Source organism: Festucalex cinctus, chromosome 6, assembly GCF_051991245.1.
Source record: "Festucalex cinctus isolate MCC-2025b chromosome 6, RoL_Fcin_1.0, whole genome shotgun sequence".
Taxonomy (NCBI): domain Eukaryota; kingdom Metazoa; phylum Chordata; class Actinopteri; order Syngnathiformes; family Syngnathidae; genus Festucalex; species Festucalex cinctus.
In genome coordinates this window covers 8,667,509-8,691,791 of record NC_135416.1, presented here as the reverse complement: position 1 = coordinate 8,691,791, position 24,283 = coordinate 8,667,509, and the positions used below count along the sequence as shown (strand labels likewise).

Sequence of the window (24,283 nt, the reverse complement as noted above, 5' to 3'; positions counted from 1 at the left end):
ATAGACCCCGCCTTCTGTTATCCCTTCTTCTACACTTCTCTGTTTGAAAGCTGGTCTGACCATATATGGTTAGGGAGTTAAGGCCAAAGCTGATTGGTGGAGTGTAAGGTAGACGCTTCACCTGGTGAGACAGCAAATCCCGGCCTATACGCTTCATTTTCACCTAGTTTTCGGGCAGCTGCTCACAAATGATACCTATCTAAAATGTGCTTATGACGTTTATTTGTTGTAAATAAAACTTAAAAAAAATAATAATAATTTACCTATTATGAGAAATTGTTTATTGTAAAAGAACTTATTTAATGTACACAAAAGTGTGCCTCACACAATTACCCCCCCCATCCTGAATCAAAACATGATTCAATGAATTTTGCTACATCGCCCTAAAAAATGTGTTCCCCTCTAACCTACTTGTGTACATAGTTGCGCCTACACTGCTCTAGTTGCAGGTACGGACGAGTTTCTGCATTCCGAGAAACACAAAACACCCCCTTGCCTGCCTGGATCAGGGGCAGGAAATCTGCGGCCCGTGGGCCATACGGGCCCGCCATGCAATTAGCATGCAACCCCCGGAAAAAAAAGAAGCAGAAAACATTCATCAATTTTATTTGAGACAAACAAGCATTTCTCACACCTAAGGACAATGTAGCGTCTAAGCCTGCTTGTGTTTGAAATGTTGAATTAATCTAAGATACCTGACTTAGTATGACTCCATCCCTCCTCACTGATAAAATGAAGCCCGTTTATGTTTATGGCTCATTCAGATGTTCACTTTTTGATGATGTGCCACCTGTACAACTTATGAAAAACATTTTAAGCTTATTAGAGAGAAATGTAACTCTGGAATTCTTATTCTAATTATATGGGTGATGTGCTCTTAAAAAAAGATATTTTTTTTTTGGTGCCCTTTAAACATAAGTTTGGAATTTTACGAGCAGCTCTTGAACGCAACTCCCTAAAGCGCAGGTGGTGGCAGTGTGCAAGGAGATAATAATAACAATAATAATAAGACGTATGATAAATCCTCAATATATTTTTAGACACATGTTGTTCCAAATGATGTACAAATAGCTACACATTTGGTATAACAAACAACTTGTGTGATCTGTGTGTTTTTAAACAGCTGCACTTCACTATCGGATTTTTCGAGTAACTTCAACACCACAAAAGTCAAGCAGGCTGAGGCATTCAGGTCACCTGCGAAAAATTTAACTTTTTGCTAAGCTATCCATGATATCTGCTGAGGCACATATTAACATATATTTACAAATATATTTAAATTATTTATCGATTTTTGTTAAAAAAAAAAAAAAAAAAAGGGAGCGGGCAAATTTACATGTGGTTTTTAACTTATAACTAGTGCTTGAGACCCAACCTTCTAATTTTACGAGCAGCACCTCAATGTCGCACAAGCCGAAGAGGCAGTAGCGAAAAAAAGAGGGCGTCGCTTTCAACTCACCTGCTGGAAAATTATAAAAGTCCTGCAGCTGAGAGGCGACAGAGCGCTCGTCCTCTGCACAGCAGGAGCACGCAGAGTCGCGAGGAGAAGAGAGGCTACCGTTTCAGCGGAGTCACAACACGGACACGAAAAGCACGTCGAGTCACTCTCACCTCCAGTGCCTCCTCCTGAGGGGCAAAAATCAGGTATGGACGTTTTTCTTTGGGTGTGTTTTTTGTTTTTTATTTTATTTTATTTTTTTTAAATAACCTTTTAACCACCTTAACACTTTAACGAAACGTTAGGTAGGCAAAAAGTAAAAATTTAATAATTGCCACACAGGTGTTATTTATCAGGAGACGAGTTCAATTTTTGCGCGTGCGCACTTGCTTCTACATGAAACGCTAAAATGTTTGTCGTACGATGCTAAAATTACCATCACTATTTGTTGCATTATGCAGCATTCCCCTCTCTCGCTCTTAATTTAAAAAAAAAGGGGTGGGGTGGGGGGGTGACATGTAAGACCACCGCTGTTGAAAGGACTTTGTGACGTAATTAAGAGAAACGGCGAGCACTTCTCTTTGATGTTACCAGCCCGGCAGGCCTGTTCTTATTTACCACGACAGTCATCATCATGCACACATTAACGTCGACTCTCAAAGAAAACAGACCAACCTTCTGCAGCAAAATGTATATTTGCATCTCAGGTAACGGTCATATTTTTTCGAAGTTTGTCGTCTATGCTGAGCCTGTTAGTTTGTTTTTTTGTTTTGTTTTTGTTTTTTTGTTTTGTGTCTGCAGCCAGGGCTTTCTTTTTATTTTAGCATTGAACTTTGTTTGAAGGTGCAATGGGTACATCATTGACTTAATTAGTTGCAAATAAGCAGCACACACCCACGTGTGTGTGCGCGTGTACCCTGAGGACACCTATGGTCACACTGGAAAATTTACCTCTGAAGAAAGGAAAGAGAAACGTTTTGAATGGGGATCTTGATGTACTGTATGTGAAAATGAGTTGGGGTCAGAAAATTGTGTCTCTTGATCCTCATTTGGTCGTATTCTGATACTTTATTTTAATAATAACTAGCTGTAATTGTCACAGGGCTGGACTTAAAACACCCCAAAGAAAAATGATGCTTACTTATCTAATTTAATTTTTCAATTATGAAAGTTACAACAAACAAACATGGCCAAATTTGCTTACGCATGTGCAATTGCCTAGATCTGTTTTCTGAAGCGGAGTCGTGATTGGTTGTTACCTAATCCCTGAACAGCTGTGATGTAATTTTCAGTCGACAGCAAGTGGCAAAATGGCCACCACCTGGAATGGAGGGGAAATGGCTGGATTTTGCTTAAATTCATATTCCACAAATGCAATATTAATCAGAATACTATGTTTAGAATATTGAGGCTATGTAGAAAATATAGTTAAAGTTTGGGGTGACTTCACATTTAAGTAAATTTTAAGAGTGTGAGGAACCATATTCGGCTATCCAAGTAGAGTTCTAATTTGACTCAACGCACCCTCAGAAAGATTACTCCCTTCTTTTAGGATCAGTAATAATTAGTGTTGTTCCGATACCGTTTTTTTTTGGCCCCTGATACCGATTCCGATACCCAGCTTTGCAGTATCGGCCGATACCCAAGTTTTTTCTCAACATGAAAAAGCTGTCCTGCCATTGGTTCAGAGCATTCAATGGCAAATAGGATATCTTAGATTGGCATGCAGTTAACATGCCACATATTAGTGAATGTTGTGCACGAGCAAGACACAAGTCCTATATTAGCGTTGGAATTAATGGTATCGGCATGTTACTTGTTAGTAGTCACCGATGCCACTGTTTTAATGCAGTATCGGTATTGGAACAACACTCGTAATAAATACGAACAACCATATTTGGTTACTTAAATGGAAGTATATTGCACTTCAGATAGAAATTACATAGAAATGACTCGCTGTATAATGGCATTAGATTAATTTGATCAATTTGGTAACAAGAATAAGCATATTTGGCTACATAGGATGAAGAAAAATTTGACTCAAAATGCCCCATGGAGATTACTCCCTGAAAAAATGATCATTTAAAAAAATACTAAACCTCGCACAATCTTTAAACATTTTGATGACATTTTGCCAGTCCAAGGGTTACAGATAAGGCCTCCTGAGTGTATCAATTCTTAAATGTGAAGACGGTGTAAGATAAGGATCCAAAATGTTGGACCTAGCAGTTGTCACACAAGCAGGCTGCAAAAGCTGTGCTTGACCGCCTGCCAAGAAGAAGTGAGTTGAGGTTAATGAGCTGTGGGGGATTTGGAGTCATCAAAGCAGAGGAGGTGGCATGTTAAAGTCCCATTTTATCTTTCACCATAGCACCTATTGTGTTTTTGTTGAAGACATCACGTGGTGTCAGTGTGCACAATCGAACGCTGTTTGTTTTCCGACCTGATGCTCTCTTACCCTCATTGTTCACTCGGAATGATGACCTCGGCTTATTTTTGAAAGATTCCTGGACTTTGTGAGACATGATCTACCGAAAACATGGCCGCCGCCTCTCCTCCTCCACTGATTTGTTCATGTCTGAGCACATAATGAACTTAGGTGGGAGACAGATGACCGCTGACCTGAGCCTTTTATCCTTTGCAACGCACACACATACGCACAGCTGTATTTACACACAGTAGTACCAAAAGTAGCTAGCTGTTTATTGCCACTACCAGACCAGTCGAAGTTTACTGTATACGTAAACACAAACAAGAATTACACATTGTATATTAACCCAGACCAAACTTATGAAAGTTATGCTAGCATACTGTTAATATGAGCTAACAAAACTAGTGTGGTAGTTGATCATCTTTAAACAAATGTTAACAGTACTGTAGCTATGAAATAAAGTTTTCCATTCCACTCCAACACAAATTAGATCTGTTTGAGGGATGCCAATTGGCTCCGACTCACCCCTGATTCTAATGAAAATGAGCAAGGTATAAAAAGGAAATGGTGAGCTTTGTGATGTCCACTTCATACACTTCCAAATATGGTTCCTTGCTTGATAAAGGCAGGGTGTGGCCCAGGAGAGTAATGACATTTCTCTCCTTGCCCAGGCCTGTTCCTTCCCGACATTCCTGATTACTAAGTCGCACTGCATCCAACTTCACAGGGATCTGGAAAAGATGTTTTTTGTTTGTCTGCTTTTCTGGGAGCGATGCCAGGGCAACAAAGAGATAATGTCCAATGGAAAAGATGGGGTGGAGTTGGTAATTTGTGGAATCCTGGGAACTCATGAGAAAGGGACATCTTTCCACCATTGATTAATTAGGGGAGGTGAAGACATTGTCTTTTGCTGTGTGTTTTTTGTTTTGGGGTAGGACAGCGATGAGTGTTGCTTTGCATGGTCACATTTGTCAGATGAAGGCTTCCAGTGGAACCCTTAAATTGTACATTCAGAATTTATCTAGAATTTCTTTAGGAATATGGACATCCTAAAGTCATTTGTATGCCATTTGGAAGACCTGTTTTACATTAACTTAGTCGCAAAGTGAAAAACAATTGCCTCTAAATTTGTTGCTAATTCTAACTGAAGAAAAATAATTATATAAAATAAGTCTTTAAAATCAGAAAAAATGTTGTCTTTGCTCTCAAATGTTGTGGGTGTGTCCACTCAATGCATCAAAACAATGCCCCACTCGACTGATATGTCCACCAAATATCACTTCTGTCTGCTTCAAAGTACAGTAGATGCTAGCTAGCCCTTCTAGCTTTCTTATGCCAATCACGACATGTTTGAGAGTTGTGAAATAAAATATATTCCATTAATTCCTCCTGTGGCTGGAATATATCCCTCCGGATCGTCACGGGACTTTCAACTCTTTGAAAGTGCTTATAAGCTAGGTTGCTAACAGGCTTCCACACTTGTGCAAGCTTGTTGTGGCGTCACCTCACTTGGGAATTTAAGTAGTGAGTCGACACCAAGCTGATACCACCATTTAACAGCTAAATGGTGGCATCAAGGGAAGATGTTTTTCAGGGTGTAGGTGGTGGTGGGGGACTCGTGCCAAATACTGGGTACCTTTTTTTTTAACCCATGCCCACAAAGTCAGGGAAATTTAAATGGTGGAAAACAACTAACGCTACATTGCCACAATTCCGTACTACATAATTTTCAGTCTTTGGACGTTTTCAGCAGTTATCTTCAAACATGTATTTACAATATTTTTACACTTATATGAGAATGAATTGGACAAGTTGAAATGGTTTAAAAAAAATAAAAATAAAAATCCAAAGATCTGAGGTCCTCCTGCCCTCTTAGATAAACAGAACATGGTGAAAAGCAATCAGCTGAGGCCGGTGATGACATCTTCACCACAAATTTGGCAACCCCTCAAAGGCAATGACGGTCATCGGATTACGGCTCGCTTGTTGCTTCCCGTCATTCTGTTTTGTCGACATGATTACGCAAAAAAAACTCCCAGGATGATTTCTGTAAAAAAATATCCGTGTTGATATGATACAGAGGCCGACTTGTTTTCATTTCAGCAATTCTAATTGGAAATACTTTCTAAATTGGGGGGGTTTGATGCTACCCTTACTAATTTGAGCACTTTTCGAACTCTGGTTCCTACCTAATCCTATCAGCCGTTGCCATGTCAGCATTTTATTTTTTATTTTTTTCCTCTCCTTTTAGTGTGAGATGCTGCTGAGTTTTGATTGTTATTGTGGTTGTGTGAGAATTGCACTGCATCATACTGAGTGGTTTCTATTTTTTTGTTTTGTTTTTTGTTTTTGTTTTTTGTTTTTTTTTGCTTTACAGCTGCCATGAGTGACGCAGACAAGTATCTGTATGGGGACCGCAGCGGGATTAGCGACCCGCTGGTGCAGGCCGACTGGTCCAGCAAGAAGCAGGTGTGGGTGCCCTCGGAAAGACTGGGCTTCGAGGCCGGCTCCGTCAAGGAGGAGCTGGGTGAGGAGTGTGTGGTGGAGCTCAGCGACTCGGGCAAAAAGGTAAAAGTTGAGTCGATGGCCAATTAGGGAAGCGTCTCTTAACGCACCTGAAACTTTTAGGTGAAGATCAACAAGGATGACATCCAGAAGATGAACCCGCCCAAATTCAACAAGGTTGAGGACATGGCCGAGCTCACCTGCCTCAACGAAGCCTCTGTGCTACACAACCTGAAAGAACGCTACTACTCCGGACTAATCTACGTGGGTTTGGCTACTTTTTCCATAGCAGCACCATGAGTGCCATTTAACACCCCCTTTTTATATTTGTCCATCATATTAGACCTACTCGGGCCTGTTCTGCGTTGTGGTCAACCCATACAAATTTCTACCAATCTACTCGGAGGAAATCATCAACATGTACAAGGGCAAGAAGAGGCACGAGATGCCACCACACATCTACGCCATCACCGACACGGCCTACAGGAGCATGATGCAAGGTACATACACACTCTAATATTAAAGGGGAAGTCAGCCCCCCCCCCAAAAATCTTGACAATATGGTCTATGGAGCCCCACTAGTCTAAATATGGTACTCTGGTTAATGCGTTATTTGACTAGGAGTTAAGCAGCAAAATCCAGCCATTTTTCGCAATATCAGATAGTGGCCGTTTTACCACTTGCTGTCGAGTAAAAATGACATCGCAGTTGCTTAGTTCTCAACAACCAATCACAGTGCAGCTCCAGAAAACAGCTGAGCTGTGATTGGCCATTGCCTGAGCAACTGTGATCTTCAGTCAACAGCAAGTGGCAAAATGGCCGACCCCTGAAATGGATAAAATGTTGGATTTTACTGCACAACTCACGTTCCTTAAATGTAATATTAATCAGTGTCAGGTAAGATTAGTGAGAGAACATATTGTCAAGAAATGTTTAAGGTTGACTTCCCCTTTAAGAGTGTCAAGCGACGTGGCCAAAGAATGAAATGAACAATCGCCAACAAATTAGTCAGCCGACTCTCACCCATACACCTGCGACTGACTGTTTGGATAGGATTAAGAATGATCTGATCAAAGGGACAGCCAAGGTCAGAGGCGGCAAATCCAGGTCCACAAAGTAAAAATACTACCACAGTATGGCTTTAGCCACAAGAGCTCGTATACCTGCTGGTTGTTGATTAAAAGGGAGCAAGTTACCTGCCGGTTGATTAGAAGCATCTGTGAATCAAACTGTGTCAGTGTTTTTACTTGGAGGACCAGGATAAATCTAACCAACTTCTAGTTTTACTTCCTGTAAATTTAATGGTCCCAATATTATTGTGCAGATCAGAGATGTTGGGTTAGATAGTTATCTTGCGCTTCTTCTGAGATTTTTATTGATTGCATCCATGTTTGTCTGCTTTCCAGATCGAGAGGATCAGTCCATCCTTTGCACGTAAGTCACTTACCTTCTGGTGCGTCAAAGATTTGAGATTTTAGTCAATAAACCCCAGCATTTAGATGGATTCTGTGTGACTGTGTGCTAACTTCTCCAGTGGTGAGTCTGGAGCAGGAAAAACCGAGAACACCAAGAAGGTCATTCAGTATCTGGCCTACGTCGCCTCATCTTTCAAGTCCAAGAAGGATCAGGTCTGCATGAATTTTTCTAAAAATTTCAATGTCTCGATCCTGTGTTTTTTTTGTTTTTTTGTTTTTTTTTGTCCCATCATTTCACTTGTTTTTGTTTGCATCATTCATTGTAGTCCATTGTTTATTTTTACCGCAGCACATTCCTTTTTCAGGTCTTGGCATGTCTACTTCGTGTGTGTTTTTTGTCTACATTTTGAAAGATATCTTTTTTTCACCCTTCCCTTGTCTCTCCAGGGCACCACAGTTCTGTCACATGTGAGTTAATTGGTCTCTTGTATGCATGTCATCCGTTTATGCAAGCCTTTGAAGCATGGTGCTTTCTGTTGTCTTTGGCTTTTTGTCAAGGAAATTGATTCATTCACTTAATAATAGCTTGTGTGGAATTCAAGGACTTATCTTTACAGAGGAGATTGAAGGTGCTCCAGTATACAACTTCCAGCTTTACTATATTCTAGCATTCTAACAGTTTCAAGGCTGCTTAATTAACAAATAACATCAACGGTCTTGTTTGCACAATATGAGAACTGGCATGGGTAACAATGAGAAACCTCATCCAGGAAGTGTTTGCAAAATGCTGTTTAAAAATGGTGAAATGGGAATTGAAGTGCTGACAGAAAAAAATAGCAGCATCCAGGCTTAAATGTAAAGAAAATGGTGGCATATATATATATATATATATATATATATATATATATATATATATATATATATATATATATATATTAAAAAATAATAATGTAAGTGTAACATATGACTGTGCTACCTTGTCCAAATGTTTATGTATATGTTGAATTTAGTTATAGTACAAATGGTGCATTGTTTATTTAAAAAAAAAAAAAAAAGTAAAGTAAATTATCTTTTTCTCTGTATGCAAACTGGGTGGGGACTGGGAGGGGAAAAAAAAGCCTGACTTCATCAGGTATAAATTGCCAACTAGTAAAAACCCATATGAGGCGAGCCTGCCTCACCCCTGCCAGCAGCCATATTTCTTGTTGCAGCATGCGTGTGTCGCAATGTAATGTTGCATTTCCTCCCTCATAGGTGGTTGTTTGTGGACATGTATTGTACGTTATCTAACCTTTATGCCTGCATGGATGGAATGGCCCTCTGTGTTTTTGCTTTGCAGCGGGAACGTGGGAGTGTATACATGTAAGGCCTAGTTTTGACTCTTGTGCTATTTTACGATGGTGCCTTGTATGTCAGGGGGAGCTGGAGAAGCAGCTCCTGCAGGCCAACCCCATTCTGGAGGCCTTTGGTAACGCCAAGACGGTCAAGAACGACAACTCGTCTAGATTTGTAAGCATGGCCCACATACATTATTCCTAAAATTATTTGGACTTTACCTCAGTTCAATATGAGGTGTGTGTTTTTTTTGTTTTTTTTTTTTGCGTGTAGGGAAAATTCATCAGAATCAACTTTGATGTGAATGGATACATCGTTGGAGCCAACATTGAAACTTGCATCCTTTTGCCCCAAACTGTCCTGGACATGGTTTTTCCTTAATGCTAACCTTACATCCTCATTTACACACATTTCCCATTATAAATAAATTAAAATAATCTGTTCTTGAGTCAAACTGTTACAGGCAATTTTTAAGCAACATTTTATTTTAACTGTCGGTGTACATTCTATTTTAATTTTGAATATTGATTTTCAGGTGGTGTAAGCCATATTGTACTTAGCAGCCTGAGCAAATAAGCTGTATTTTTTTCAAAATTCAAAAACTTTTTGGGCACTTGATATTGGAGGTTACCAGTTTATAGTGTTTCATTTCAAATGATGAATGACTATTCCAGAGTTTCTTCTAAATGTCGAACGTTCGGGTATGTTTGGCTGTACTTTGTGTTGGTTCACCCTTGACTGAAGTATGACCAGACCTGCTGGAGAAATCTCGGGCCATTAGACAAGCCAAAGAGGAGAGAAGCTTCCACATCTTCTACTACATGCTGACCGGAGCAGGAGACAAGCTGCGTTGTGAGCACTCACCACCGCCAAGATATTAAGTCATCTTTAATCACATGTAAAATTGAGCATATGTTTTGTACTTGATCACCTCCGTTCCCTCTACGCAGCGGAATTGTGTCTGGAAGATTACAGCAAGTACCGCTTTCTGTCTAATGGCAACGTGACGATTCCGGGCCAGCAGGACAAAGACATGTTCTCGGAGACCATGGAGGCCTTCCAGATTATGAGCATCCCAGAAGAGGAAAGAATTGGTGTGTGTTTTTTGTTTCCCCCCCCAACCCCCCTTAAACTGAGTGAAAATAATGTTTGTCCTAAAGGATTTGTAGAGAGGATATGCCATTGACAATTCCGAGGTGTCTTACAAGGATTTTTTTTATTTTTATATATTTTTTTAATCTAATTTTTCCACTTGCCGTCGACTGACAATGACATCACCTGTGCTGAGGAAGTTGTGAACGACCAGTCTTGGTTCAGTGTGCTGACTAAACCCAGAAAACGGATGAGACTGTCACATGACTGATCGTAACCTATTTCCTCAGTACAGGTTATGTTATCTTCAGTCGACGGAAAGTGGAAAAATTCGTTTTTAAAGTTATTATACAAGAAAAATAATGAAGTTATCGATCCCTGCTAGACCAAATTAACTTTTTATTGCTAAAAATGTAAAAAGTATTCCTTTAAAGTAAGTCTTCTCGGCTCTTAAGTTTGGTGTACATGTATAGTTGTGCGAATAGATAACTGTGTACATCACAATTGTAGGCTGGAAAACATTTGCTTTTGGAAGTGCTTTGAAGTGACTTTCCTCATCTGTGCGTGTCCTCCTCCTCAGGCCTGTTGAAGGTGGTGTCCGCTGTGCTGCAGTTAGGGAACATGACTTTCAAGAAAGAGCGTCACTCTGACCAGGCATCCATGCCGGATGACACGGGTACACTTATTTATTAAAAATAAATAAATGAATTAAAAATATCCTCTCTTGCTTATAACCATCCATAAATGTATAGCTGCGCAGAAAGTGTCTCACCTGCTGGGCATCAACGTGACTGACTTCACTCGAGCCATCTTGTCGCCACGTATCAAGGTCGCCAATTTTACATGTGTAATGTGTATGAAAGTGCCCAGACATTTCCTGACATCAGTTGTCTTATCTCTCTCTAGGTGGGCCGTGACTACGTGCAGAAGGCTCAGACTCAGGAGCAGGCTGAATTTGCTGTGGAGGCTCTGGCCAAGGCGTCCTATGAAAGGATGTTCCGCTGGTTGGTCATGAGGATCAACAAAGCTTTGGACAAGACCAAGAGGCAAGGAGCCTCCTTCATCGGCATCCTGGACATTGCCGGCTTTGAGATCTTTGAGGTGAGGTGCCCCTGCTTCGGATAACATTTCATATTTAAAGTGGATGTCAACCTTAAACATTTTTTGATAACATGTTACCTCACCTCACTAGTCTAAACATGACATTCTGATTTAGTATTACATTTGTGGAATATGAGTTATAAAGCAATATTCAGCCTTTATCTCAGGGGGCGGCCATTTTGCTACTTTGTCGACTGAAGGTGACATCACAGTTGCTCAGGCAACAACCAATCATAGCTCAGCAATTTTCAGAAGCTGAGCTGTGATTGGTTGGTTGTTACCTGAGACCTGGGCAACTGATGTCATTTTCACTCGGCAGCAAAATGTCCGCCTATTGATATTGATTTAAAAACGGCTTGATTTTGCTGCTTAACTCCCTTTCCCCTAGCACATTATTAACCAGAATACCGTATTTAGACTGTCAAGTTTTGGTGGGCGGGTGGGGTTTGATTTTAAAGATATGAAACGTTCATTGCCTCTTGCACATTTTCTCCCTAGCTGAACTCCTTTGAGCAGCTGTGTATCAACTACACCAACGAGAAGCTGCAGCAGCTCTTCAACCACACCATGTTCGTCCTGGAGCAAGAGGAGTACCAGAGGGAAGGCATCGACTGGAGCTTCATTGATTTTGGCCTCGACCTGCAGCCCTGCATCGACCTCATTGAGAAACACGTATGTCAGCCGTCGCGTGCTTGTCACATGTCAAGCTACACTAACGGATAACTCATTCGCCTCACAGGCTCGCGAGGAAAAGTTAATTGCGCACATGCAGTCTCTGGAGTGTTTACAGTTTCTTTCTTTTTTTTTTTTTTTTTAAATTAGCCTATTTTGTCACTTGCACTTTAACTTCCATGGGATTTACTTTAACTAGTGTTCTTTACTCTAAGTATTTAATCTGCTATACATGCCTAGTTTAATTTGGGTTATGTTGAAGGGACTAAAGTTTACTATTGTCTTTCTTACACAACTTTCCTTTTACTCATTCAATCTGGCTTGGTTTATTTAAAATTGTTTTGCTTGTTTTACGTAGTTTAGTTCAACATGCAGTACTTGAAATTACTCCTGCACAGCATTATGCTAGGCTGCATTTAAAAAAAAAAAAAAAAATGTTGATCCTTTTAATTGCCTAGCTTACTGCTAACTTGCTCAACATAATCTACTTGCCTCGTTAAGTAAATTTATTTACGCAGTTATTCTACTAGCTTTACTTGATGTACTCGTCAGTTCACTCATTAATGTAATTCTACTTTCTTACATAACTTGTTTAATTGGTTTACGTAACTAGTTTTTCAGCCAAAACTTGGTTAGTGCTATTTTAATTGTAGTTTCTCAACAAAACGGGACATTCTAGCAGCTTTGAGTTTAAAACATGTCATCAGCCCGTAGCTATTTCCACACACGCACACGTCTGCCAACCTGTTTTCCGAGTTAGCCACGTGATATTTCACATGCCTCTTCTGGACCGGACATTCTGTTTAAACGGTTATTCACGTTTTTCCAATTGCATCTTTACTCCCAATCAATCTTCATATGGAGGTTCAGCATCTCTAAGCCACGTACCATACACTAGCATCTTTTCAGCCACTCCCCGTTTCTTTTTTTGATTGCAGTCTGGACCTCCTGGCATCTTGTCACTGCTGGATGAGGAGTGCTGGTTCCCCAAGGCCACGGACAAGACCTTTGTGGAGAAGGTGGTTCAGGAGCAGGGAACACACCCCAAGTTCCAGAAACCCAAGAAACTCAAGGATGACGCTGACTTCTGCATTATCCACTATGCTGGCAAGGTAATTGATAAGTCTCTGTGTGTGTGTGTGTGTGTGTGTGTGTGTGTGTGTGTGTGTGTACCTTAGACTGTTAACTTGGTTCTAGTTCTTTATCAAGAAATTGCATTTTCTTGCTACAGGTGGACTACAAAGCGGACGCATGGCTGATGAAAAACATGGATCCTCTGAATGAGTGTGTGGCCACATTACTCAACCAGTCCACTGACAAGTTTACGGGTGACCTGTGGAGAGATGGTGAGTGGAATTTGCAAAAAGGACTTTGCCATTAAACTCAGTGTCCATTCGAACCAGCATCCAAGTTCATTATTGTGGGGTAAAATTTTAAGAAAACTGTATTGACAGTTGTAACGTTGACTTGACACCTTTTTTTTCTTGTCTCCTCAGTCGACCGTATTGTTGGCCTGGATAAAGTAGCAGGAATGTCCGACTCCATGCATGGTGCGTTCAAATCCCGTAAAGGCATGTTCCGTACCGTGGGCCAACTCTACAAGGAGCAGCTGGGGAACCTGATGGCCACGCTCAGAAACACCAACCCCAACTTTGTCCGCTGCATCATCCCCAACCATGAGAAAAAGGTTTTTTGTTTTGTTTTTTAAACTAAAGCTGCACACTGATTTGTATCAAAGATTCTGCCTTTATAACTATAATCCACAATACTACTGTTGGTGATACTGCTGTTTGCTGTCTTAAAGTGGAAAATGACTTAAACTTGTGGTTTTAATAGCATAACTAAATGCTATCCACAGAATATATAAAAATCAAGATTTGACATTTCATTCCTTTCCCCCATTTTTTTTATTTATCAACTCATTTTAGGCAGGTAAACTGGAGCCTCACCTGGTTCTGGACCAGCTGAGATGTAATGGAGTCTTAGAGGGAATCCGTATTTGCAGACAAGGCTTCCCCAACCGTGTGGTCTTCCAGGAGTTCAGACAGAGGTAAAGCATGCACACACATTCATCATTTGTTGGAGGGGGGGAAGAAAGTGAGGTAAATGACATGTCTTTAAATCATCTTCTCAGATATGAAATCCTCACTCCAAATGCAATCCCAAAGGGCTTTATGGATGGCAAGCAAGCCTGTGTACTCATGGTATGACGTATGAATCTCATCGGAAATAAATGGGAGTAACGACTTAATCTGACCTCAGGAGACATTGATCCATTTCAGATCAAGTCACTTGAGTTGGACCCCAACCTGTACCGCATCGGTCAGAGTAAAGTGTTCTTCAGAGCCGGCGTCCTGGCTCACCTGGAGGAGGAGAGGGACATGAAGATCACCGACGTCATCATCAATTTCCAGGCCTGGTGCCGAGGATACGTGGCACGCAAGTAAGGAAGTCTTTTGGAGTTAGTTTGTCGGCTTCATCACACCAAACGTCTCATCTGCAAACTTGTGTTGTGTTCACAATAGAGCCTTTGCCAAGAGGCAGCAGCAGTTGATGGCTATGAAAGTTATCCAGAGGAACTGTGCTGCTTACCTCAAACTCAGGAACTGGCATTGGTGGAGACTTTTTACTAAGGTATATGACATGATTTTATTCCAGGAGTGTCGATTGAGTACAATACTTTGGAAATGATCAAGTCTAAAGTAATGTGCTCCTTAATGATTGTTTGTAAATTTCTCATACAAACTCAGTTTAGTGAAATGTGACCAAATCTGTTGAACATAGATCTGTTACATACCTTCATTTTCCATTTGGTGGTGCTATTTATTGCATTCCAAAGTTTAAATCTCCCAATACCCATTTGGCTGAAATTCTCACCACCTCATACACATCTGGCTAAGTGCTGGTGTTGCTAGCCTTAAGATTCAAACCATTACCCGCCTTTTATCGGTTCAGCCCTTTTACATTGCTCTTGGTACTTTCTGCAGAGCAGTTTGCAAGCACAACAGCGCCCCATTGCAAGCATGTCCGCCTATGGAAGTGCTTACATAGCAACAAGTAGCAGGAAGGATTTTCCCGCTTGTCTGTAATTTGCTTCAACCACTGTGAAATAGCTTAGGATTTTTTTTTTCTCCTGAGGCTAAAGTGTGACTGATACATAGGTGGGCTGAGAAAATAATTTACATTTTATAATATTAAATAAAATGCTGGAGGACCTTAACTGAGGCTACCGGGATTTGTGTTGGTGTTCTAGCACCCCCACCCTTGTGTAGCGCCATCCCTTATTCGCAGCCCAAGCATAATTACATGGTTTGTCAATGGTACGCTTTGCTAAGTGCAGTGTGAAAAGGCCTTTTAGGTTTGGAATTGCTCACACAATTTTAGTTTAATGTGCTCTACAAAGTCTGTTCATTTAGTCATTTTACATATTGATGGCTTAAAATAAACGCCTAAGTAATTTTTTCAAGAAACATAAGTAATAAAACAGTTTGCAATGCATCATGAGGATGATTTAGGCAAAAATAAAAAAAATACATAGGCAATTATTTTAAGGTGGTGGTGGTGCTATTATTGGCCACAAAATTACCCCTGAAGTCTGACTTGAATTTTTTTTTTTTGTCTGTCATATACTAACAGGACACATGAATGTATTTTAATGAAATGCCTGTATGATATTACAAAGATGACAGTGCTGTTTTTTTCTGCTTTACCTACCTGGGTATTAATTAAACAGTTTGTACTTTTGTTTTTGTTTTTTTTGTTTTTTTTTAATATGAATTGCTGTTCCTCACATTTAGCTTATTGCACGACTAAAAGCTTTGCGTCCCCCCCCCACCCCCGTGAAGGTGAAGCCGCTGCTACAAGTGTCCCGGCAGGAGGAGGAGATGCTGGCCAAGGAAGAGGAACTGCAGAAATTCAAAGAGAGGCAGTTGCAGACTGAGGACCAGCTACAACAATACGAGAGCAAGCAACAGCAGGTGCCACTGTCACTGACGCAACAAGAAGCAATCAATATGGCATCCACGGCATGAAATGAGATGTCTTGAGACATGGAACTCTTAAAGAATACACAGTTGGATAAAATGTGGCACTACATTTTATTGAATTTTCAATTAGACGCAGGCTTGAGAGCATCCAAATGTCATTGCATGCAATGCACCTGCATGTTTGCTAGCGTCATCAATACTGACCCATCAGTAATATGTTATGCTTATTTGAACCATTGTGGCCAAAACATGCCTCATTAGTCAGCAAGCATTGCAATCATTTATTTATGCATTTATTCTTGCCTGTGACGACTAGTTGAATGCAGACAAGATGGCCCTCCAGGAGCAGCTCCAGGCCGAGACGGAGCTGTGCGCCGAAGCTGAGGAGATGCGAGCCCGTCTGGCCAACAAGAAGCAGGAGCTGGAGGAAATCCTTCATGACATGGAGGCTCGCCTGGAAGAGGAGGAGGACCGCGTGGGCCAGTTGGACAATGAGAGGAAAAACCTGCGGCAGAACATTAACGTCAGTAAAAGGAATTCGGATCGCACATGTACCTGACTCAACTTCTAAGATGCCATTTTTTAGTTTGTTTTTCCTTTGGTGTTTTTGTAGGAACTACAGCAACAGCTAGATCAGGAAGAAGCCGCCAGACAGAAGCTCCAGATGGAGAAGGTCACCACAGATGCTAAAGTGAAAAAAATTGAGGATGACATGATGGTGCTGGATGACCAGAATAACAAGCTCAACAAGGTCACAAAGCACTTCACAGCATTTCTGTCCAATTGGCATGGCTGCCACCATACACGTGCTCCAAGGTGTTACACCCCCCCCCCCCCCCCCCCTTGTTTTTCAACCTTAGGAGAAGAAACTTTTGGAGGAGAGGATCTCTGAGGTCACAACCAACTTGACTGAGGAGGAGGAGAAATCTAAAAGCTTGCAGAAACTCAAGAATAAACATGAGGCCATGATCACAGATTTGGAGGGCAAGTACTTTTTGTTGTGGTATAATCTGATTTTAATTGTATGCCTTCCTGTTAATAAACAACAAAATCCAGTGCCACGTTACCATGTATCAGAAATTAATAAAATGGGAATTTTTAATTTGGGTGGCCGACAATCAAAGTTGGTTGTGCACGCCATATAACTGGTAAATTTTTTTTTTTTTTTTTTAAATTCCCCTCTAACAGTTTTATCTGTGGGGGGGGGCATTTGTGTGTGTGTGTGTGTGTGTGTGTGTGTGTGTGTGTGTGTGTGTGTGTGTATAGTATTGCACTACTGTAATTTTAAGCGGCATTGAGGAATAACTAGTGTATGGGAGAGGACAGAGCAGTAAAGTAGGTAATCTGTTATTGCCATGGCAATAGCAAATTTTTTAGTGTATGTGTGTCCTAACTATCAGATCGTCTGAGGAAAGAGGAGAAAATGCGTCAAGAGCTGGAGAAGAACCGTCGCAAACTTGAGGGCGACTCGACAGACCTCAGTGACCAGATCTCAGAACTTCACGCCCGTATTGCCGAACTGGAAGCTCAGCTGGCCAAGAAAGAAGAGGAGCTGCTAGCTGCACTGGCAAAGTTAGTGCATCTCACTCGTTTCCTTTTTGGTCTACCTCCATTGCTCACCTGCTCTTTTGCTGCAGGATCGAGGAGGAGGCCGCAGCGAAGAACACAGCCCAGAAGAAGATCCGGGAGCTGGAGGCTCAGATTTCTGAGCTGCAGGAGGATCTCGAGCTGGAGAGGCAGGGGCGCAACAAAGCCGAGAAGCAGCGCAGGGACCTGGGAGAGGAGCTGGAAGCTCTCAAGACTGAATTGGAGGACACTTTGGACTCTACTGCAGCACAGCAGGAGCTGAGGTAACAGAGCAGCTTACACGTGGTCCAATAAATATTGCCATGTGCCTTTTTTTTTTTTTTTTTTTTTTTTTTAAATAAATCTTAAAGCATTATAAGTATACTCAATTAACTCATTCACTCCCAGCCATCTTCACTGAAGCAAGCCCCGGCTGTTTTACTGGATTTTGACTGATTTTTGTAAGGCCCACACAATATTGTGTTCTATTGCTATAAAAACGGGGAGCCTACCAAAAGAAAGTATGAGTCTCTTCATTCATCAGGAGAAAACAGTCTTTCTATATTTTTCAGTTTTGCAACAATTAGAATTAGAATATAGCTAAGTTTCATCATTATTCACAAATCTGTTCAGAATTGAGGAAACTGCTTGTTTTCAACATGGCCCTGGCTGATCTCTTATACTCTGCTGCCACCCGCTGGCTGTTTTTGTAATAACTACCATTGCTTTAAGCATTCTCTTCAGTTTAGAGGCTGCATCAAAGCCTATATGCGCTAGCATAAATATATAAATGTCTTTAGGACTGTGGTAATATTTAAAAGAGCGTATTTGTTTTTTGGGAGCAAATGAGGACATGTCAGAATGTTCTGACGTCCAAGTGAACAGATGAAATTAACTCATGTTGAAGGAGAGAATTGTTTTTTTTATTCTTTTTTTTTTTCTTTTTTCTTTAATATCACAATTTAAAACTGTACCCAGCTATTTTAATAACTTCTGTCCATGCCTTTGGTTAAAATGCATCAACAGTTACCGCTTTCTTTACATGCACTTAAGTGTGTGCACGTATTTGTTTTTGTAAACCACAAAAAATACTCCAAAATGCATTTTTAATTGAAATATGTGGGTTACCATCACAAGAGAACTTTTAGATATTGAAGAAAATCTGAATAGGTGAATCCACAGTTGCCAATCCGATCAATAAGTCAATTTCCTTGTGCCCTCTTTAATTTGACTTTTTACGTTCCAGGCTACAGAAAAGTAGTTTTCATGATTATTCTCCATCCTTCCAGGACCAAACGTGAGACGGAGGTTTCCCATCTCAAGAAAACTCTGGAGGATGAGGCCAAGGCCCACGAGCAGCTGATGGCTGACATGAGACAGAAACACAACCAGGCCTTTGACGAGCTTAATGAACAGCTGGAGCAGGCCAAGCGGGTAATGAAAGTAACCTGCTCTTGCTGACCGACGACGGGATGAGTTGTTCAACCTTGGCCGTGTCCACACAGAACAAGATGTCTGTGGAGAAATCAAAACAGGCCCTAGAGAGCGAATGGAACGAGGTGCAGATCGAGCTGAAGACCCTGATGCAAGGAAAATCCGATTCGGAGCACCGTCGCAAGAAAGCAGAGTCCCAAGTTCAGGAGCTTCAGGTCAAATTTGGAGACAGTGAACGGCAGAGGCAGGAGATGGCGGACAAGATGGCCAAAATGCAGGTTCGGACATCCGCTTAAAGACTGGGATTATTTTTTTTTTTTTTTGGTAAAAGACTTGTTTTCACTGTCATTTTTCCATGTTTAGTCTGAGCTGGAAAACGTCAACAGCCTTCTGACTGAAGCAGAGGGCAAAAACATCAAATTCAGCAAAGACCTTTCTTCAGTGGAGTCTCAATTTCAGGATGCACAGGTACTGACCCAAGTGATGCATGGCGGAAATTTTTGAGTCACAATTGAATGCTCAGCTTTGCAATGCTGAGTGCACAAACATTGGGGGAAGCAGATGGTTTCTTTAAATGAGGTATGGGTAAAAGTAATGATGTGGCAATGTCACGCCTTAAAGCGCTTACTATGAGTCAGATTGCTTTGCCCCTACACCTTTCCTACCACTCCCTGTAAAGGTCACATAATGGGAGTTGGTTCGGCCCAAAAAATGTCAGCTTCAAGTGCTAAAATATCCCCAATTAGTGGACTGTTGGTGAAATAATCTTCGGAAATGTGTACATGGTATTTAAGTCATAATTACAGAAGTCTTGCAAATATGTCTTGATGCAGGATGTTTAGATGGGATTGTCCTTTCTTATTATTATTATTATTATTATTATTATTATTATTATTATTATAAAACAGGTTTATAAACTCTTGCAAGCCTGTGAGAATTTATAACGTTTTCCCTTTTTTGATTGCAGGAACTGCTCCAAGAGGAGACTCGTCAGAAGCTCAACATCTCCACTCGCCTGCGTCAGCAGGAGGATGAGCAGAACAACCTGCGCGAGATGCTGGATGAAGAGGAGGAGGGGAAGAGGAACGTGGAGAAGCAGGTCTCCTCGCTTCAAGCACAGGTTAGCTTTTCACTCGCGTTGCTCTTCTCCTGCCACCTGGTCGCTCATCTGTTTTTTTTTCCTTTTTTTTTTTTTTTTTTTTTTTTTTTTTTTTTGTAACATTATTTTTCCTGGTGTTCCTCAGCTGGCCGACATGAAGAAGAAGTTGGATCAGGAGACGGCCAACGTAGAGAGCGCAGAGGAGGGTCGCAAGCGCGTCCAACGTGACGCCGAGTCGTTGCAGCAGCAGCTGGACGAGAAGACGGCCGCCTATGATAAATTGGAGAAGACCAAAACCCGTTTGCAGCGGGAGCTGGATGACCTCATGGTGGACCAGGACAACCTGAGACAGGTGGTCTCCAACCTGGACAGGAAACAGAAGAAGTTCGACCAGGTATCACACGTGTCACAATAGACCTCAAAGGTTGAGCTCAAATGATTGTATATAATCTCGTATCAAATAGTTGCCATATTTACATTTTTGTCCATAGCAGGACTTGGACCCATGTCCTGTTTCTGCTATGTATTTATACATCCATCACTCTTTACGTAGATGCTGGCTGAGGAGAAGACCATCTCCGGTCAGTATGCCGAGGAGCGCGACAGGGCCGAAGCCGACGCCAGGGAGAAGGACACGCGGGCGCTGACACTAGCCCGCGAGCTGGAGACCATGACTGACATGAAGGACGAGGTGGATCGCTCCAACAAGCTGCTCAAAGCAGAGATGGATGACTTGGTCTCCTCCAAGGATGACGTGGGCAAGAGTGTAAGAGGAAAAATAAAACCAACATGCGAACAATGTGTATTATTGTGACGACAATCCTTCATCTTCCACAGGTTCACGAGCTGGAGCGGTCCAAGCGCGTCATGGATCAGCAGCTGGAGGAGATGAGGGTTCAGCTGGAGGAGCTGGAGGACGAGCTGCAGGCCACCGAGGACGCCAAACTGCGTCTGGAGGTCAACATGCAGGCCATGAAGGCTCAGTTTGAACGGGACCTGCAGGGCAGAGATGAACAGGGTGAGGAGAGGAGGAAGCAGCTGGTCAAACAGGTGAGTGTAAACAGTTTTGAAATACTGACCCCCGGTCTGTATAATAAAATTATATTTGCTAACATTACAAATAGGCAGCAGTTTACTGTTGCAAATTATGTCCTATTCTCAATGCTACAGTGGCCTGAGATGAGAAATATATTTTCAGTCACTTTTTTTGTATTTTAATAATACTTTATTTCTTTCCCCTTCAGGTTTGTGCGATGGAAGTGGAGCTGGAGGACGAACGCAGGCAGCGCTCCCAGGCTCTGTCCTCCAAGAAGAAATTGGAGCTGGACTTGGGAGAGCTTGAAACCCAGATTGACGTCGCAAACAAGGGTCGAGATGAGGCCATCAGACAGCTCAAGAAGCTTCAGGTAGAATATTCAAAGTAAAAAGCACACTTTGTATGCTAAGTGTCATGTGTATGTCCAACACAAAGGCTCAGATGAAAGAACAAATGAGAGAACTTGAGGACCTGCGCATGTCCCGAGATGAAGCAGTCAATGGGGCCAAGGAGACTGAGAGGAAGCTGAAGGCCTTGGAGGCGGATGTCCTGCACTTCCATGAGGTAGCAAAGTTTTTATTTTTATTTATTTTTTTCCATCTCGTCCCCCACACTTTTTTTCAGAGCAAATCGGACTGCGTGATTATGTGCAAGAATGGGTTGTGTAATAGCTGCAATATCTTCTGCTTCCTGCAGGATCTTGCCACTGCAGAGAGACTGAAAAGACAAACCCAGGCAGAGAGAGATGAGCTACAGGATGAGATAAACAACGGCAATGCTAAAAAGTATGATTTTTCAAAAAATGCTATTGTTAATCCACTATACTGTGTATATGCAAAAATCTTTAGCATTCAGTCTAATTTTCATTTGCCAATCAAGTTACTTTTTGTTTTGACAAATATTTTTCATTAACAAAATTAGACCCGGCTCCAATTTTTTATTGTTTTTTTGTGAGGGGTGTGAATTGAATGGGGGGGGGGGGGTCTAAGTGTGTTATCTTGCTAGTCAACAATTGAAGCATTAAAATTTAATTTGTAACACTATTAAAGCATAACATTTGAACAGGTTGAATTCCTGGTCTCTTGCCATAAATTCCCTTTAATTCCGATGGACATTTTCCAGCTGTGGCACTTCCTGTAATTTTCCAACCCTTAGTTGACTTAAATTTCTCGTACAGTTCTCTGTTGGCTGAAGAGAAGAGGAGGCTGGAGGCTCGCATAGCCCAGTTGGAGGAAGATTTGGAGGAGGAGCTCCTCAACACTGAGATGATCAACGAGCGTCTGAAGAGAACTACACTGCAGGTACGGTTTTTGTCTTTGAAAGTAAGAAATAAAAATGTAGTCAAGGTGACTAGAGCGCAATATATTTGTTATTGCTGTCTTTTTAGATGGAGCAGCTGACCACAGAGCTGGGCGCCGAGCACAGCAGCGTCCAGCGGTTGGAGGGTGCTCGCTCCCAGCTGGATCGCCAAAACAAGGAGCTGAAGCTGAAGCTGCAGGAGCTTGAGAGCACCATTAAGTCCAAGTACAAGTCCACCATCGCCTCCCTGGAGGCCAAGATCACTCAAATGGATGAGCAGCTCGATATTGAGTCAAAGTACGTCAATGGTTTTTTTTTGGGGGGGGGTTTTGGCGGGGGGGAGACACTTCATGTTATTGGCATCCCCCATAAATTGGTTCTTTTGTAATTCAGGGAGCGTCAACAAGCATCTCGGCTGGTCAGGAGGACTGAGAAGAAGCTGAAGGAGATCATGTTGCAGGTTGAAGATGAGCGGCGCACCGCGGAGCAATATAAAGACCAGGTAAGCTTCCAGCTTGCCAGTAGATGTCACTGTTTCTTTCCCATATGTATCACACGCCAATTATTTTTAGTTAGGTGCAGTTCAGTATTTGACTTTGTTACAATAGTTGCCTTTTAAATATATATTTTTTCCTTTGTTCCTATATTGAAGCAGAGTAATGTTCAAACTGTCCACTAACCACTCGCGTACTTTTGTGACCCGTCTCTGCAGGCCGACAAGACCAACAACCGTATGCGTCAGCTGAAGCGCCAGTTGGAAGAGGCTGAGGAGGAGGTGACTCGATCCAACGCCTACCGTAGGAAGCTGCAGAGGGAACTGGAAGATGCCACAGAGTCTGCAGACGCCATGAACCGGGAAGTAAGCAGTCTGAAGAGCAAGCTCAGGTTAGTAGTGTACATTGTCATAACTTGTACACACCTCATGCATATGTCTAAAATGATTTAACTTGCCGTATACTGACCCATGTTTGTGTTTTTGTTGTGAAGGCGCGGAGACGTGCATTTGAACATCCGCCGCACCCTCAATCGCACGGGACTGGAGAGTGATGAGGAGTTGGACGTGTCCACGGAGGTGACTGAGCCGGCAGCTGAGTGAGCGGAGGGAAATATTCTGATTACAGTGCAACTGCTAAAATAGCGGAAACTAAAGCCATGCCAATCTAAGTATACAACATTCTGGCACAGGATTTCATACCATTGCTTTATGTAACAGCCTTATTGAGCTTTCATATCTATTATTGGACAAATGTTTCTAAGTGACTGAATCTTTTTCGACTAAGGGATTGATCATGTCGTACAATGATGCGTTGCTTTAGTTGTCACTTTTCTATGCTTTTTGTTTTGCATACAAATGTTGGTGCAGGGGGTTCATATTGGACATCAGGATACGTGTACTGTCTCTTTAAGGTGTTACCTCAACTCTACTGGTGGTGGGTTTATCATTTAGCAACAATTAGCACATTTGCCACCAAAGGTTCTGCACAAATTCTAAAGCACATTGTACTGTTGCCAATGTTTTATGGATGCCTTCTTATAAAATGCCTTAATACAATAAATATATGAATATAATAAATCATCCACCGATCACTTGTATTTGTGTTGGTCAAGTAACCAGATTTTCTCTGCTGGAAGTTCTAAATTGGCTCAATGTAAGCAAATGTATGGAAAGATACTATGGGGAGGAGAAGCACAGTATGTAACTTCAAAATGAATTCATGTGACAAAGGAGTACTTTTAAGATGTATGTTTTTATTTATTTTTTTCCTGTTGCTGGACAACTAAATTTCCCCTTACGGGGATTAATAAAGCATCTATCTAAATAGTGAGTTACAATCTTGCAGAGATGTGTTCAATATTTTGAGAGAACTGGGTGG

General features: G+C 41.6%; 1 protein-coding gene across 2 annotated transcripts; it reads left to right on the top strand.

Annotated features, from left to right (window-relative positions):
* The first annotated feature begins 1,990 nt into the window (after positions 1-1,990).
* On the top strand, positions 1,991-23,985 carry LOC144021144 (myosin-9-like). 2 transcript variants are annotated; one of them, XM_077525192.1, is made up of 43 exons: positions 1,991-2,145; positions 6,247-6,437; positions 6,498-6,638; positions 6,718-6,874; positions 7,781-7,808; positions 7,909-8,002; positions 8,237-8,257; positions 9,206-9,298; positions 9,398-9,458; positions 9,875-9,976; positions 10,075-10,218; positions 10,797-10,892; positions 10,969-11,045; positions 11,123-11,317; positions 11,816-11,989; positions 12,928-13,101; positions 13,221-13,335; positions 13,486-13,676; positions 13,918-14,039; positions 14,124-14,193; positions 14,272-14,432; positions 14,515-14,623; positions 15,835-15,966; positions 16,292-16,498; positions 16,589-16,726; positions 16,836-16,959; positions 17,376-17,547; positions 17,613-17,825; positions 18,831-18,975; positions 19,047-19,253; positions 19,339-19,443; positions 19,943-20,095; positions 20,220-20,468; positions 20,628-20,840; positions 20,912-21,124; positions 21,319-21,480; positions 21,546-21,674; positions 21,807-21,895; positions 22,288-22,411; positions 22,498-22,706; positions 22,803-22,911; positions 23,122-23,294; positions 23,397-23,985. In XM_077525192.1, the coding sequence occupies exons 1-43, from the start codon at positions 2,073-2,075 to the stop codon at positions 23,503-23,505; spliced, it is 5,964 nt and encodes a 1,987-aa protein (XP_077381318.1). In that variant the 5' UTR covers positions 1,991-2,072; the 3' UTR covers positions 23,506-23,985. The 2 variants fall into 2 exon arrangements, with proteins under 2 accessions (XP_077381318.1, XP_077381319.1); XM_077525193.1 differs by lacking the exon at positions 8,237-8,257.
* Positions 23,986-24,283: the final 298 nt, after the last annotated feature.